Consider the following 17,660-nt stretch of genomic DNA (forward strand, 5'->3'; position numbering starts at 1 on the left):
CTCATGCACCAAAGGTCTTTCGTGCTGGCAGACCTGTCTTGTTTCACTTTCATGCTTTCATGGGTCTTGCTGAGGAATAGAGGTGAGACAGTGCTAAGCAGTGTGTGCTCCACACCCAGTTTATGAGCACTTCTTCAACAGGTGGAAGATTTTAATCTGCTCCATAATCTTTTCCTCTTCTTAAGCAAGGCAGCTCTTTCTGTAAGGTTCAACTCTGTTTCCTGCTCTGTTTTCCAAATCAGCATGTGCTCAGCTTGTTGAGCGAGCCATGCACACTCCTCAAATTTAAATTCCCTATTCCCTGTGCAGGGAATTCCCAACGCAGAAGGCTTAAATCATCTCAGTAAGAATGAGCCTCTATGAATTCCTGTTTGCAGGACAAGGAAACCTTTTCAGGGTTTCTGTGCTTCAGGTAGTAAGGTCTTGATTTGTATTTTGTACAGCCCAAATGAGCGGCAATAACACATTGCTGCAGAAGGAGTCTGTTAATGTCTTTGCCAGATTGTTACAGCTTGGGTGGGATTGGGTCTGAGACCAAACCAGCTCTCTTAGTGTGTAAGCCACATCCTTCAGCTCCTGTAGCAGTCAGCAGCGCTCCAGGGCTCCCTTTGCCCCATGGCATCAGGGGCTCTGTGCACTTCAGCTTCTCCAGAGTGACTGGGCACCTCAACCCAGCCTGAGTGGATGCAAGCAGCCATTTCACCAGGGTGGGCTCTTCAGTTGCCTAAACTTCCACATTAATGCCATGCTGGGGGGTCCAGGGCAGTCACGTGGATTTGGAAAATGTGACACATTGCAGAGACCTTCCTTCTGGAGAGGCAGATGGATCGAAGGTGGAGACCATGGACCGTGTCAAACAGCACCAGATGCTCCTGCTGAGGTGACTGGATCACACCCTGCTCCCTGCTCAGAGCCCTGCTTTCACTGTGTGGATTCATCTGCTTTGTGGTACATTTACATCACTCTCCAGCCTCCCTTGACTCCGTCTCTGCTGAGTGCAATGTGAAATTAGAAACCCAGCCCACGTCTCACGTGTCCTAGTCTTGGTCTGGATCTCATCCTTACTTCCAGGAATAGCCAGGAGTTGCAGATGTGGTCTCAAAGCAAGAAGTTGCAGATGTGGTCTCTTAAGAAAGTGAATGTCTGAGATACAGTAAAAAGAGAGAGGGGAGGAGGGTCCTTCCCTAAGCTGGAGGGGATTAGCCCTGGTGGGGTGTGTGATACCACCAGTGATGGGTTTAACATGTAGGTTTGTGTTCTCAGCAGTCCCACACCACCAGGGGCAGCAGTGCCAGCGGGGGCTCCCAGTGTGACATGGCACTGAGATGCCACAAGGATCAATACCACAAGGAGCTGGTGAAACACTGGGAGTTAAACCTGCCCTGAGCAGGATTTATGAATGCAATATGTAACTGCACCCATTCGGATGTGCCATTTCCAGCTCCACAGTCAGCACAGCTGGAGCTACTTGCACATGCCTAAACCAGTTGGAGATGCATTTTTGCATGAAGCAATCCAAGCACAACGTCCTGCCTCACCTCCTCACCTCTCCCACAGATCCTCACTGCCACTCTGGACAGACTGTTGTCATTTAAGAAGATGGAAACTCAAAGGAAACCAACACAGAAGCCAGGCATAAATTAAAGATGCTTTGAGCTAATATTACTCCCAGTGGTTTGAGTGCCTGCAGACCCAAGCTCAGTCTCACTTGAGAGCCCTCAGTTTGTGACGCTGGAAGAACAAACTGTTTCTGTGGCACCGATGCTGTAGAGAAGTACTTGTTTCCGTGACAGTCAAGGATGTCTTGGGAAGGAATACCTTTGTTTCAGTGCCAGTCTCTAATGGTTCTCTGCTGTTAATGACAGCCAGATTGCAGGGGCCACACCGGAGGAGTTTTTATCAAAACCTGTTTTGCATGAGAAGTCGTTATTCACAAAAACTAATTTTAGAGTCTGAAATTTCCTGTTATTCCAGTTGCAGTGTTTCTCAATTTGAAACAGCCTCACTGTTGAGCTCAGCCTTCCACTTATCACAAGGTAGTTTTGGTAATGTGTCCAGCTTAAAATATAAAGCATAGGAAGAGCAAGAGACATCACTGGATTCCCAGCAGCTGTATTTGGGATCTTTCTGGGTCAGATAAGGGATTATAAAAGCTTGGGGGGCTAAAATACTGATCACATGCATACCTTATACAGAGAAGATTAGGTTAATTTATGCAAAAAATAGAAAACCATGTTTTGAAGCTGGAGAAGAGCCTGGGGGCACAGAATGCTCTCTCTCAGCCCCTGGTTATTCATAGTGTTCTGCAATAGGTCAAACACATTCTGCCTTGAATTTTCTTCTGTTTCCATTCACTATTTGGACAGAGAGTTACTGTTTTATTATTGTTTATAAACAGTTGCTTATCTGGAGATAAATCTTGGATCACACTTTCACACTTTGCTGCTGAGCTGCTTTTGATTTTCAAGTAGATGTGCATGAATCATCAGTGATGTTTGTATGGGAGGATTAACCAGGGACAGTGCAAAGTATGTTATGCCAAAAGAAGTTTCTACCATCACCCTAGGAGTCATCCATTGGGGTAAAGTGGTCAGTCATCTTGCCTGCTTGGCATCACACACAAGCCTAAGCAAAAAAGTGAGGAATAACTTATTTGTTTGGCACTGGAAGGAGAAACAGTCGTGGCAGAGGACACAAGTGTTTTGGGTTGCTTGGGAAAATTCAGCTAACATTGGGAAAACAACCCCAAATGATTGTTCTTCATTGCTTGCTTCTTAATTTGTCTGTGATTCCCCATGCTGATATGTCCTTGCCATAGCTTTGTGGGAGCACCAGCCAATATGAGGGCCTGTTCCCAAAATACACAGAAGAAATACATATGTTTATCCCTATAAATAGCACTTGGATGGCTTCCCACACCATACATCTCAGGTCTTTGGGCACTTACTGAATTTTTTGTTAGAATCTAACTAAAATTGTTTGTAAAACTAACTCTGGCCCTCTTAACAGACTGGACACTGACCATGTGAATGAGTTATTTAGCCTTTAGTATCACCCCCAATATAGAATGGGAGCTTACAGGGGTTTGCTTTCTCTTCTGAGGACAAGATGTTCCTGCTATTCCTCTTGTGCTCTCAAGATCACTTTTAGAAATTACTTCTTTCTAAAATCTAATATCTTTCTCTTGTACATCCACCTGTGTTTTTCTTGTTTGCATCCCATTATTTTTAAGGCGTGACTGGGAATAGCAGTTTTGGGGAAAATCTCTTGGTTATGCTATAAGGTTGCTAAATAATTCTGAAAACCTTCTATTTGGTGAAACTGAAAGAAAATGATGACAGCTAATAGCTGCCTGAAACTCCCCCAGGACAGTGCAGGATTTTTTCACATCGAAGACAGAGGGGTTATTTTTGCATTTCTGCATATCTAAAGAAAAGCAGCAGAACCTCTGATAGTGAGGTCATTTTTTTCACACAGAATTATCCCAGCAGATGGAAATGAAGTTGGTGGGATTTTGATTCTGTAAGAATTAACCAAAAAACTCATTATGCACTTTGGAAAGTGGCCCAGTTGCTGAAAGTCCAGCAAGATTTCCTCCAGCCATAAATTGCAAGATCGGCTGATTCGCTGGGGCTTTCCCATCCCTTCTGCAAAGCCAATAATGCTAAACCTTCAGTAACATTAAAGCTTTCTCATCTTCCTAAGCTCTGTTTTTAAGGGAAGGGGCAGCAAGGCTGTACAGAAAATAGAGGCACCTGTATTTTGGCTCTCAGCCCATCCCTGTGCCAGGGTGTCCCGATGTTCCCCTCCCACGTGCCGCCTCTTCTGACCTACAGGGCTTGCTCCCTTCTCACATGCTTTCTGGTGTAGGTCCTCATTGATTTGCCTCCCAGAGGAACATCCTTGAATCCCTCTGTGCAGGAGGTTCATCCTATCCCCGGCCAAGCCAGGATCAGCGCTTGCCCTGTGCTCACTCAGCTCTCAGGCTGATTTGGAAGGGATCTCCCTGCCCATGGCCTCGAGTAGCAACTAAATGCTTCTCAGCCTCTTCCCATCAAGGGAAAAGCAGTGCCAGAAGAGGCTGTTGTCTGCCCTGTGCCCAGCTGGTGGCAGTTCTGGTTCCCTCCTGCATGAAGACTCTGTCTCTCCTTGTGCATCAACATGCAGAATGGACCTCCTGGCCACAGAGGCTGATTCCCAGATGTGTAGATACTCAAGCCACGCAGAGGAGCTGGATTTAAAGGCTCTGGAGAAGCTGGGGTTCTTGCTGGGACTCCTGTCTCTGTGCTGTCCCCTTGCAGGGTTGTTGCTCTCCAGCTCTGTGCTGCTCAGCAGTTTGCTCCTACCTTTAGCTGCCACAAGTGTGCATAAATCACAGCAGTCCTAACTTGTGCTCTTGTACCTTTGCCAAGGTAATTAGTACAGTGCACATTTGAAGAGAGTTATTTCTCTCCCCAGAGCAGCCTGCCAGTGCCTCAGCATGCACAGGGCTGTCTGCTCTCCTTAAAATGCTTTATCGGAGCACTTTGGGTTTGTCTAAGGGAAGTGCTGAGGAAGGCAAGAAATTAATGAAGAGCTGTCAGGCTTCTTACATGCCTGACTCTCACAGGGAAGAGGGGACAGAGAAATGGCTTCAAGTGTTTTGTTGTGGTTTTTTTTTTCTTTATTCTTTTTTTTTGCTCCAACCTGGGCCTCCCTACCCCAGTGCTCATTGTACCAGTCACAGCGCTGGTGCTGTCAGCTCCATCATTTCCCCTCAGTAAAGCACCCAAAATCTTGAGGCTAGTGACTAAAGAGGAGGGAGGTGAAAATCATTTTGTGTGCATCCCGCACCGAGACTGTGGGATGTGAGCACTGATAGTTATTACACTGAAACAAGTAATTTATAAGCTTTCCACAGATGCCTGTAGAGCTGGACATTGATTATGGATCCAATTTCTTCATTAGGCTACCAGAAGTTTTTTTCCTCTGTTGTCTGTGTAAATAGTGGCTTTTTGGCATTTGCTTAAATTCAGAATTTTTAAGGACCCTTCTCACACGCCCCCTGCACCACGGGGTTTCAAACAGGAGCACCCAGCCCCACACACAAGCACGTGCCCATTAAGCAGGTGCACAGTCCTGCTCTGGACATACACACTTGTCTGGCATGAGGTTATCTTAGTGGTTTGGATAATGGCAGTCACCCAGTGGGACACAAATGAGGACTGGCTCATCTGCTCTCGGAGATAAAGAGAGAGATTTCTGGTTCAGCTGAGCCACAGCGGGTTCATTATCATGCTGCAAATTTCAGTGGAGCTCTCCCAGGTCAGTGTGGATGTGACGCAGATCAACATCTCACTCAGTATTTAAATTATTTATCAAGCGCACTGGCTCTTCAGAGCTAACAAAACATTGCTCCTTTCACCCTCAAGTGTTGAGTTGGTTCAAATAACCTCTGGGGCAGCCGGCTGCCTTTGGGTTATAAATAACTCAAGTATTTCATTTCTTGCAGTTCCCCCCCCCTTGCTCTGTTGTTGTTTCTGAGCTAGATCTACAGTCTGTTTGTAATGGCCAGCTCTCTCCAGTTAAATGCTTTATTGAGGCTGATTGACTCAGAGTTAAAAAAAAAAACAACTGTAGGAAAAAGATCATTTCAATACCAGCAAAGTATGTGAAAGAATGATTTAGACCAGCGATAAGAGGAAAAAGATGTATCATCTCTACACAGAGGCAGGAAGGTATGTTTAACTGTGAGCAGGATGGGTTTGCTAAAACCTTGGGCCAGCCTCAGAGGTAAATCTGACACTTTGCAACATTGGTGTTAAAACTTGAAGAAGGGTTGTCTCTGCTGGCGTGTCTGTGCAGAGTGGCACAGAATGTGAGGGATCTCTGACACACGAGTTTTATCGCTGCATTTGCTTCATTCAGTGCTAGATTTGCTTTTCCCACATCCAGCCCTGCCTCAGCATCCTGTGATGTGGCTGTCCTGCTCTGCAGCACCGGGAGGGTGCACCCCAAATGTATGAGCTCAAACTAGGCAAATAATGTTCAGTGTCTGCTTGTCCTGGGGCTAGGTTTTCTAGGTTCTATAAACACTGAAAACCAGGACAGGACTGTTGTTAGCCTCAAGCAAGGCAGGCAATTGGATGTGGTCAGCAAAATCACTTGCAGGAGGGAGAAAGGGAGAGGCTCCCCCTGTGTCTGCAGCAGCAGCAGGTCCATGTGCGGCCCTTGCAAGCTCTGCTGCAGAGATGGACGGGCTCCTGGGCATCCTCCTCACTGTGCCTGGGGACACAGAGCCCAGCACATCCCACAGATGCATTATACCCTCTGCCTGAAAGCTCTGCAGGGCTCCTTGTCCTGCTTTGCACCAGGTTTTCACGATGTGCTGACGGATTAGAGGGACTGATGCTCTGTGGATGTAGGGTTTAGCTCATGAAATCTCCTCTGAGCACTTGTACAGGAGAGGATGGCAGGGGTCATGTCTGTATAATAAAACTATTCCTCTGGTTAAACACTCAAAACATGCAGAGAGAGGCTGGGGTATCTGCATGAGTCAGCAGGGGGTCAACAGCACCAGGTTTCCAGGCAGAATTCCACTTTGTCCAGGACTGTGCCAATCTTCACAAGCAGGTTTACATGTCCCTGAAGAAACTTCTCTCATGGTAGCACTTGCCTGCTTGAAAACTTAATGGGGCAAGCCTTAAGTGAGAGTTTCTCGTTCTTCTCCCTCCCTCCTTCTTACCTTCTGGACAGAGGTGGGTCCAGTGGTCACCTGTCTCTTTCCTTGTTCTCCATCAGGCTCTGTGGATATCCCCCTTTCTATGATGAAAACGACTCCAAACTCTTTGAGCAGATCCTTAAGGCAGAGTATGAGTTTGACTCTCCATACTGGGACGACATCTCCGAGTCTGGTAAGTAGCTACTGCTCTTTAAATTGCAACAACCATGCATGCACGTGTGCCTATTGCATGCATCCCCCCCAGGCATGAAAATGCACCCCCATCATGTGCAGAGATCCTTCTAACTGAACACCAGTGGGAATGTGCATTTCTTTCGGCTCAAATATTCATGGGAGTTTGTTTCTGCAGGAGACAAATTAGGTTCTATTTTGTCCAGTCACACACAAAGCACTAAAACATGGCTCAAAGAGCAGATATAGATGGCAAAAGACTGTCCCAAGAAGAAAAAGCAGCTTAGTTTCTTCATTGTATCTGAATGAAAAGCAGATTGTTAATGTCTCATTAATAATAAGGTGGCAAATGAGTTTGGCTCTGTTGCTGACACTTCACTGCAGCTCCAAAGCAAGTCCTCAGTCTGTGCAGCAAAAAACCAAGAAATGAATGGCTTTCAAATGAGGCAGGTGAGCAGATCCAGAAACTGGAAGCACTGTCCATGTGGGTGGATGTTCCCCACCCAGTGCAGGAGCATTTAACCCATAGTGCCCCTGCTCCAGTCAGCCTGGCAGAGGGGCAGATACACCAGATGTGCTACAGGCAGATGTTCCTAAGGGCTTCTGTGGGTCTGTGTCTAGGGGTGACAGCAGGGGACATTCAGCCTTGCACCTGCATGTGTCCCTGACACACTGTGTATTCTCCAAGAGGTCACTCAAGCTCAGTGTCCTTGCTCTGTCCAACCCAGGCAAACATCTGCTACCTCATGCAGAAGACGAAACGAATTCTAGGAATATTCCATCATGTAAGAACGTCCCTATAAATGCAGTTTTCTGATTTATTAGTGCTACTGATTGAGGCAGGGGAGATAAAAATTGAGTGTTTTTATTTTAAAGATGATTATATATTCTCTTATCTCCGCACAGAGCAACATTTTATGCTGCTTACATCTGCAGTCCAGATATTGTGATGGATTGCTCAAAAATACATGTGATGAGAAGTCTTTTTTAAGCTAATAAGGATTTTCAGAGAAAATATGAAGGTCTGCTGGCAGACCCTTCTGCCTCGTGGGGGAAAGTCCATCACCTAAATCAGCACAAAGATTTTCCTGCCATATTTGGCTTTGCTGTGGCTCCTTCAGCTACACTGTCCTGAAACTGCTGGACGCACGCCACGCTGCAATCTCCGTTCCTTCCATTATAGTGTCGATTAAAAACACACTGCCTCCTGCTCCAGGGAGTCCATTTTCCTTGCTGAATTCCTCTTAAATAGGCAACATGTCCTCACAGCTGTCCATGTGTGTGACTGCTTGGAATGAGCAATGTGAAGCTCCTCTTACTGGGGCATCTGACCTCCTCCCTCTCCGCTCAGCTGGCCAGCACATCCAGTGCATGTGGCCACATTCAGACCACTAAGATGAAGCAGCACGTGGCTGACCAGGGACCCAGGAGCTGGCAGAGTTGTACTCTGCTGGCTCTGAATTATCCACCCCACTCCTAAATATACCTGCAGGAGTAGATGCCTTCTGCTTTTATCTGGTACATTACATAGCTTGGATTTGGTCCTAAGTCACTTTGGTTCTATCTATACTCATAAATGACAAATGACCCGGGACTGTTTTCTTGTGCTTTGGCCAGATGGCACTTGGTAGCCTGATCAGTGCTGTTGGCTTGTCCTGTGGCAGCAGAACTGGGCATCAACTCTACTGCTTTCCGTCATTCTCACTTTTTTTTTTTTCTTTCAGCTAAAGATTTCATCCGGAATTTGATGGAGAAGGACCCTAATAAAAGATACACCTGTGAGCAAGCAGCACGGCACCCTTGGTAAGCAGCTCTGAAAAGCCCTCAGGACACAGAGCACCTTTTTACTTTCATGTGTGGAAGTGGTTTTTCTGTCACATATTGGACTGACCTCTACTACGCAACTCTTGTGCTTTTATTCTTACAACCAGTGCCTTTGTCCTCCAGATTTTCCTGGAAAATTGTAATGGACATTAATCTCATGCACCAACCTGTGTAAGGATTAGTAAAATGCTGAATTATGTATGTTGACTGTAGTGCAGCAGTGGGATGTGCCAAAATGATTAAAGTGCTTTAAGTTAAATGATGCCTTTGCATATGAGTGACTTCACCAACATTACCCAAGGTTTGTGTAGCTGGAGCAAGGGTGACTCATGTACTTTTGACCAGCCCTGAGTGACTGAGAGCATCATCCCACACTACCAGCTGCACTCACACGTGGGCTCTGGATCTAACTCTTTTAGGGCAGAGGACATTGCATAAGCAAAGTGAGGTATTATTTTTGTTCTTCTAATAGCTGCAACAGAAAAGGATTAATGGCATGACATTTTCACCCCAAATTGCATTAGACTCTGTTTTTATACTCACAGTTGCCCCAAATGCCACTTCCTTTTTGCTTTGTCTGTGCTGCAAAAAGGAAATTTGAGAAATGAAATCCCTCTTTTGTGAGATGAAAAAAAAATCCCAAACTGGTTCTACATGATACTGACCCGATCCTCAGGAAATTAAACAAGTCAGTATTAGGAATACAGAATAAACAATGAGAATGCAACTCCCAGCAGGGAGCGAGGTGACCATTTGTGCAACTCAGAGACAGATTTTCCAAAGCCTTACATCCAAGATACACAAAATGTAAGCATCCAGCTCCTGGCCCTCCTACATCTGTGTTGGTGACTGGAGTGCAACAAAGAAACGTGGCACTCGTAACACACACAGCTTCTGGGCCCTCTGAAAGGAACAAAATGATAAAAAATGTTTTCATTCCTTTTTTTGTGCGGTTTTATTTTTTTCGTTTGCATGTCATGGCCAAGGGCCAATGGAAACTCACAGACTGCTACATAATTCGTACTATTTTCCACAAATCCAATCTTCTGCTTAAAAACAACCCCCCAAGAAAGTTCAGTTTCTGTGGCAGGGGGGCTTCTTCTGCCAGGCTGACTTTGCCATCCAGTGGTTCATTTTCAAGACTTCAAGTTCTGACACAGCTCCCAGCACAGCTCAGAGCCAGCCTTGGAAATGTCAGACATGCAAATGGCACTGCAGAAGGGAGGCTGAAAATATTCACCATGTTTCCTGAATCCACCTCCCTTTGACACAGAGACAACATGTGCCAGGGGATTACAGGACAGTTGTCTTGAAATCAGTACATGGAGGTTTCCAAAGCTGTGGCTTCAGATCTGCCTCTGTCCTCCCCTGTGTGATCAAGAGCAGTATTCATGTCTCATGAATGTCTCATTCCCCCTTGCTCTGAAAAGCTTCCTCCACCGTGGATGTTGCAGTTAGGGACCTCTCTGCAGAGCTGTGCAGTGATTTTTTTTGGAGGGTTTGGATGTTCTAGTGATAAATGCCTTTTAGGATAATCATGGCTGCTCACCCAGATGTTATTTTGGAGTTAGTGATAAGATTTCCTTTTGCCAAAGCATTGCTCAAGGAGCATTTTCCACCCAGATTCTTCATGTCAGGAAATAGTGAAGGTTTCACTGTTTCTTTTCTCGTTCTAGCCATTACATCTGTGGCAGTGACATCCTTTCCTTCTCCTGGAAGGGAGGGAAGGCTTTTTCATTGGAGGAGGGAGAGTTCTGTGCTTTGTCTCAGTGATCATCTGTGTCCTTCTCTCAACCTGGTATATTTAAGTTTCCAGGCCTGAGTTCCTCTCTCTCATGGTTGCATTCAGTGTTGCAGCAGTTGCAGACAGGGGTGCACATGTGCAGCCAGCAGAGAGAGGGTACCACAGCTTTTGTATCATCCCACACCCCCTTTTCAGATGGGCATGGATTCTTCAGCACACATCCTGCTTAGCTACATCACCTTCCACGGTGCCAAGAGAGCATCTTCTGTGTGTTATCAGAAGCACAGAGGTACAGAAGACTCTTGGCTTAGTGGGAAGAGACAATCAGAGCAGGCTGAAGTGGTCCCATAAATTATATGCTTTTGTGGAGTGCTTGCACTTCAAGCAGTCCTTGATGGCATCTCATAAAAGGTATTTTTTCTTGTCTGCACAAGCAACATAACTGGAGAAGCATCTTTGAACCCTAGAGTTCTCATCATGGTGCCTTAAGTTTTAGCTTTCATGTTTTTCAGATTCTGTGCTGCCTGGGGGTGCAGTTCTGAGCTCACATTCAGTGTCAGTCAGCTCTCTGCACAGAGCAGGGAGACAAAACAAATCATTTCCTACTGAAGACCAAGGACAACTTTCAGGCCCAAAAGCACAAACAACAGTGAACTGAAGGGAAGAACAAGGATGGGACCTCACAACCTGAAGCTGTAATTGGACAATTAAACCCCAATATGCAAATGGACCAGAACTTAAAAAAGTGTGAGACCTCGTGACTGGTCGCCCATTTTGTGACCATTTTAAGTCCACCTTGGATGTAGCCCAGGTCAGGCTCTTGTCCTGCCCAAGGTGTACCCTAAAGGCCTTTCAGTAAATATCTACTTTATTCTCTAGCTCTGTCCAGTCTCTCTTCCAGGGCAGCCTCCCCAAGGCAGCAGTTTCTGGCAAGCATGAAGGGACAGTGAGGCATCTGAAAACCCCCCTCAGTGAAATCCTGATTCCACTGAGGCTAATGGGAGTTTTGCCAGACTTCAGTGAGAGTTGGGGTTTGTCTCCTTGTTTCACCAGCAGAACACAGGCCTCCTTGGATCACTGTTGCTGCACAAATGGTAGATAATTTATATATATATGGTGAGGTGGCTCCATGTAGTAACATTTTCCAGCTTTCCCTTTTTTCTCCTCCTGTGAAATCATCCTCTGCAGTATCAGATCATTGGGATCTTCACAAATTAGGAAGAAATCTATCAAATCGTGAATAATTAATACATATTTTATAATCTGGTTGTGTTAAAGTAGTTAACTGTGCATGACATGGCCATGAGATTTTGTTGTTTCAATATGTAGTATTTGTGAAGAGCAAACTGATTCTAAAACACACCTCTTATTTTAATCACCATGTTTTCATTAAAACCTTCCAAACAGAGCTTGCAGGAACTGGATCTTGCAAGATACTACATTGGTACTTTTAAGGTTAATAATATCTTTGAATTTTGGGAAACTGCTCCAGAATAGACAGCTATTTGCATGACTAAATGTTTGCACAGGATCAGACCCCAAAAAAAGTAAATACTTCTTCCCGATGGCCCACTTTTCTGCAGTGTATCTGCTCGCCACATGCCTGCATTTACGTGATGTCTTGCTATTTATAATCAAATGGCCTTGGTAGGGGGATGGTATGTTAAACTTGGAGCTGGCAGAAAACAAGGCTAATAATTGCAGTGAAGTATGGTAGCAGAAACAGTACAATATGTGAGACTTGTTGGTATAATGACTCCAGCCCTGCGTGTCCATTTATACAGATTTCTCCAGTTTAATATTCTGGTGACTTATGCTTTCCACTGGAAAAGTTATTTATTTTATAATGTATCTTTCGGTGAGGCTTGCACTGTTTATGGTGTGTTGCAAAGGTGCAGTGTTCTGCTTAGCTTTTCCCACTGTGGCTTTTCAAAAAGGACATGGAAAATGAAGGTAACAAAAGAATGGGGTGATTTTGCTGCAGCTTGATACATTTTAATGTCTCCCTGGCTCATATTAAAGACAGCAATTAAGTTTATTAAATATATTGCCATGTCAGAGCCCACATCCTGTTTAGGGCAGTGGCTCAGTCTGCAGTGATTAGGGGGGAGCAGCAGAAACCTGAGGACCTGTTTTTCCCAGCCGTAGACTCATAAAAATATAGAATAACCTGAGGTGGAAGGGACCCACAAGGATTATTCTAGTGTGCTCCATCAGGTCAAACTAGGCCCTGCAGAGCCAAATTCAGCCTCCAGGCTCGGATCAGAGGGAAACAAAACAGTGCTTAGGGGGTGAGGACAAAGTCCAGCAGTTAGGAAACTAATACAGAAGTTAGGAGGGCTGCCATGAATTTATTTACTCCATCATGCATTAACCAAGTGAACTTAAATGGGAGTTAAAGCTGTGTGCTGAAGGCACTTATGGCATCAAAGGCATTTTGGGACATCTAAATTAAAGGATGATGGATTAATTGCCTCCATATAGAGATTGTAAATACGTAGACTGTAGAAGAGAGAAGGAGCCTGTGGCACCAGTTAGACCCCATCGTCTGCAGGTAGGAGTGTGGTCCTGGCCTCTCCCCATTGCTTGTGCAAAGAGAGAGAGGATCCGTGGGATGTGCCAATGTCCAGCCACACCTACACACAAATCACAAAGCTCTGGCAAGGACTGAGCCTCTGCAAATTGTGACCATGACTCCAAGTGTTTGTTATGTGCCACAGAGCACAAGCCAGATAATAATATCCACCCAGGGAAAGGACATGATTTACAAAGAGCTCAGTTCTCAGACAATATTGTTTGAAGTGTGAAAAGGCCTTCCTGAAGGGAACTGCTGATGTTTACAACATTAAATCAAACTCTTATCGAGTTCATCCCCGCACTCTATTTATTTTGGAACATCATATATAAATGTATATGTGTGTAAACATACACACTGTGTGTGTGTGTTTATATACATGCATGGATGAGTGTGTGTGTATATGTGTACATAGAGAAGAGTTATGATCCCTCAGCATTATCCATTACAGCTAACTCCATGCTTCCTGTCATCATACTCAGGAGTAATTCCAAGCACTTTTTGGCCGGCACAGCATTTGAGTTGGCTGCCTTCAGAAGGAAGGTTTGGAAAATAATGGTAGATGAAAGGCTCTGCCTGCCATTGTGGGCAGGGAGGATGAGAGAGACATTTGCTTGCAATGTGCTAATGAAGAACTGTCCAAAAGGAAATTTGCTGGTTTTGTCTTTGTTGGACGTTCCTCCCAAAGCTTAGAAGTGGTACAGCCAGATAAATTGGTGTGATAAGCTTGAAGTCAGCTAGAGAGCTAAAATAAATTAGATACTATGAAATAATATTTGATCATTAGATTAGATTCCTCTCATGTGCAGAATTAGATTTGTTATGGTTATTCATGAGAAATACTCTTCTTAGCTTTAGTGGTTGTGTTTGGGATGGGGAGCCATCATTCCTGGTCTCTTGGTATCCAATTCTGTGCATTGAGACAGTTACGTATTTACAACTGGATGTAAAACCAGCTTCAACATAAAGTTCCCCAAAGCATTGTTAGGATGCAGCTGCTTTCAGGTGCTGCAAAATGGGAATCCTGAGAGAAAATCCAGATTCCACTTAGACTAATCGGTCCTTGCTTGGTTCTGGGTGATGCTCAGCAGGATAACAGATGATGCGTTATTCTGATTTGTTTAATTTTATTTCTGTATATGTGTGTGGTAGGTAGAAGCAATGTCTTTTACCGGGCCAAGTAGTACTGTTGGTAAAAAAACCCCTTCAGTGCTGACATAGTTAACTTCACAGTTAACTGCGAAGACAGAAACTATTGTTCAGGATTAGATAAGCATCAGTCTGATTAGCTCAAGCTGATTGAAGTTTCTCAGTGAAAATGGAGCTGATTTCTAGAGGTAAAGTATATGTTGTTCTAGAAGAGGAGGAAGAAAAAAATAAAAAGATACTAAGGTATTTTTGTCCTAAAAGAAAAAATGAGATGGTTTATAGCCTGTGGGCTTGGAGAGTTAGGGAAATGTGGAAGGGAAATTATAAAGGTACTAAAACCAGTATCTATTAATTTCATTCTTTCTCTTCTCAGCAAGGGAACTAAAGTTCATGACTAAATACATTTGATATAGATGTGAGGATGCTCATGATACCCACCACGGAGTAGATCTGTGTGCCCAAAGCATATCTCATTTTTCATATCTGCCAGTTTAGAGCACAAAAGATGTGACTTCTCCCTGCTCACTTCCACCTCTTCCATGTCCTGAAAACCCCACATCTCCAGCAAGGCACCAACAGCAAAGGGATGATAACATTGCTCTTGTTTTCCTAGAAGTAAAACTATACTATAAATGCTGTAACACCACGAGTATTTCATAAAAGTTACAAAATCCCCCGAGTGCACAATACAGTCTGAAAGCAAGTGCTCGTGTTACAGCATCGCAGGATTAACAGGGTAGTTCTTCAAAGGCGCCTTGGAGAACAATCCCACTCCTGACTTTGGCAGCTGAGGCTGCATTCTGAGCCACACCATTCAGCATACCAGCACGTGTTTGAACAGCTCCTGCTGCACTAAATTAGCCCCAGCAGTACTGTTATTTTGCTCTGATTAGAAACTGTCATCTGCAAGGCGCTAATGTGGCTGAAGAGATCCCTAAGATGTGGGATGGTTCCACTGCTGTAGCATCTGAGGGCTTCACAGGATGTCTGTCCAGCCCCTTGTGAAGTAAACAAATACTATTCTGCCTATCTGGAAAACACCCAAATACCAAGACATTTTTTCCTGGAATTACAAGAATTTCATAGTGAACATAGAGTTAGGGGTGGTAGAAGGCACTTTGTGAATTATTGGAACCAACAGTTTCTTATTGAAACCACCAGCGTTTCAGAAAATGGTCCCTAAACTAAAAATAGTAATAATAAAAAAATATAGCCTGTATTGGAGCTACATGCCCAATCAAAAGCTTCATATGACAAAAATGTATTTTCAAATACTTGTGGAAACTGGCAAGAACAATCTTCTGGAAGAGCTGGCAAGGGCATCATGCCCTAAGAACTTGTTCTATCTGTGTTTCCAAAATAAGATTTGACAGGTGGGAAACAGGATCTGTTCTTATAGATTTTGTTAACCAACTTGTTAGTAAAGCAAAATGTGTCATTAGCATTGGTGGAAAAATGTCCATTGCAAGTGTAAGTGAATTTTCTGTCTTGGTCTCTTTGATCAGTTACTAGTGGTTTGGCATGTAGTTTCTTCTGAGATCTGTAGTGTGACAGCCAGTGCTCCCAGATGATGTGTGCTGAGGGCACCTGCCTTCACCAAGGAAGTTTCTTGGACAGAGCAGAGTGCTCATGACATTTTGGGGTGACTCTGACTAGCAGTTTGCATTCTCACCAGGAAACTCTGCAAGGGCCTGTCTGGGAGTGTGGACTGCTTGGGATCCATCAGGGGCTGTGCTGAGCCTGCCAATATTCACTGTGCAGGACAGAGGATGGAAAAGTGAGCATAATGCTTAACCCAGGTAGTGCCTCACAAAGATTTTGGTCACCTGGCCCAGTGGGAAATCCAGGAAATCCAACTTGCCTTGCTGTCAGTGGGAAAGGTGATCAGAAGGAATCATCTTCAAAGATCTGAAGATCATTCAGCTCTCAGCCAAACACTTCCCTTTCTCTTATCAGCAGCACAAGGACCCAGGAGAGGAAGTTAGGTGCCATTTGGGAGCTGTGCTTTGCCCAGTTCTTCTGTCTGCTTGAGGCAGAGGCTACATGGCAGTGGCAGTGAGGCAGGGCCCTTCCCAGCTGGGTGAGAGTAACCCTGAATGGGATCCCTGCTCCTTCCTGCCCACAGTCCTGCTGGCTCCAGCACTCTTGGATAACCCAAGAGAGATGAGCTCAGTTGCAACAGGATGGGATTGGTGGGTCTCCACTATTGGGACATGAAAGTTTAGTCCTTCCTCCCATGGGTAAGTCATTCCTCTCATCTCTCTGATGAAGATCCTGGGAGGCTGTTGTCAGCTGGAAGGCGAGCAGCCTTGGAGAAGGCTGGTCTCAGCACTTCTTAGATGTGCCAAGGACACAAAGGCAGAAAAAGCTGCATGTCCTTAGAAGAACAGGGTTACAGTTTGGAACGATCTGGGCAAAGCAGAAGGGGTGTCTCCAATGCACAGGACACATAAATGGAAGCAGCAGGCCGGGGTATGTAAGCAGAATTTTGTCTTTTAAAAGCACAAAGCGGTGCTGCCATTCTGCTGCCTTAGTTGGAAAACAGAAAGTTCGGGTGCCGCCCTCGAAGGAAGATATGGACAAGTTGGAGAAAGTCCAGAGGGGCTCACTAGATCAGAGGATTAGAAAACATGAGTTATGAGTGAAAGAATCAGTTTGTTTAGTCTAGGGAAGAGAAGACTGAGAGAAGTCATGATAACAGTCGTCAAATATGTGAAAGGATGCTTCAAAGACAAAGGGAATGAACTATTTTCTGTGTCTTCTAGGAGATAGTGAGGCACTGGAATAGGTTGCCTGAGGAGTCTCCATCTTTCGGAGGTTTTAGGGACTGGTTTGTCAAATATTTGTCAAAATTATTTTGACAGAGCTGGGGTGGGCAGAAGGACTAAATGACTGCTGAGTCCCTCAGACCTTCTGATTATCCTGTTGGAACTCCCCAGACTAGGAGACTCTGGTCCTGGTGGATTATGAAATTTCTTATAATTTTTTATTGCTAATGCACACTGTTTTTCTACACTGTGGCTAAAAAAAATGATTTCTGGAAGTATCACATACAACATACAAGGCAATCTTTGCCTCTTTGCATCACCTACATTAGAGAGCGGTGATTACTCCAGCACATGGCCCAGCATTAGTTCACTGCGGTGCTTGCTCTTCCAACAGATCTCATGCCTTGAGGAGTTAAATAAATTAGTAAAAACCCCTTGAAATAACAGAGTTTCATGAAGATTTGAATGTGTCTTTATCTGTTAAAGAAACTATGCAAGATCAATCAGTTATTTTAGGTTAAGTGTTGCTCAGCTTAAGCTCTTTGTGCAGCCTGTGCTGCTTCAATGAGTGTCCATGTCTCTGCTTTACTGTAAATCTGCATTAATCATGATGAATGACTATGTACGTTGCAGGGTGGCAGGAAAATCTCCAGTGCAAACAGAAATCAGACAGGTTGGAGTGGCTCTGGAAGCTTCTGCATAGCTGAG

The 17,660-nt window shown here is 44.7% G+C and overlaps 1 protein-coding gene across 3 annotated transcripts in view; it reads left to right on the forward strand.

Moving 5' to 3' along the window:
• CAMK1D (calcium/calmodulin dependent protein kinase ID) overlaps positions 1-17,660 on the forward strand; it is a 210,872-nt gene that overhangs the window by 180,439 nt on the left and 12,773 nt on the right. For all 3 annotated transcript variants that reach the window (XM_040061863.2, XM_040061862.2, XM_040061864.2), the window contains exons 7-8: positions 6,781-6,893; positions 8,617-8,695. In XM_040061863.2, coding sequence (XP_039917797.1) covers positions 6,781-6,893; positions 8,617-8,695 — 192 coding nt within the window. The remainder of the gene's footprint in view (positions 1-6,780; positions 6,894-8,616; positions 8,696-17,660) is intronic.

This window comes from Hirundo rustica, chromosome 4 (assembly GCF_015227805.2).
Source record: "Hirundo rustica isolate bHirRus1 chromosome 4, bHirRus1.pri.v3, whole genome shotgun sequence".
Classification (NCBI taxonomy): domain Eukaryota; kingdom Metazoa; phylum Chordata; class Aves; order Passeriformes; family Hirundinidae; genus Hirundo; species Hirundo rustica.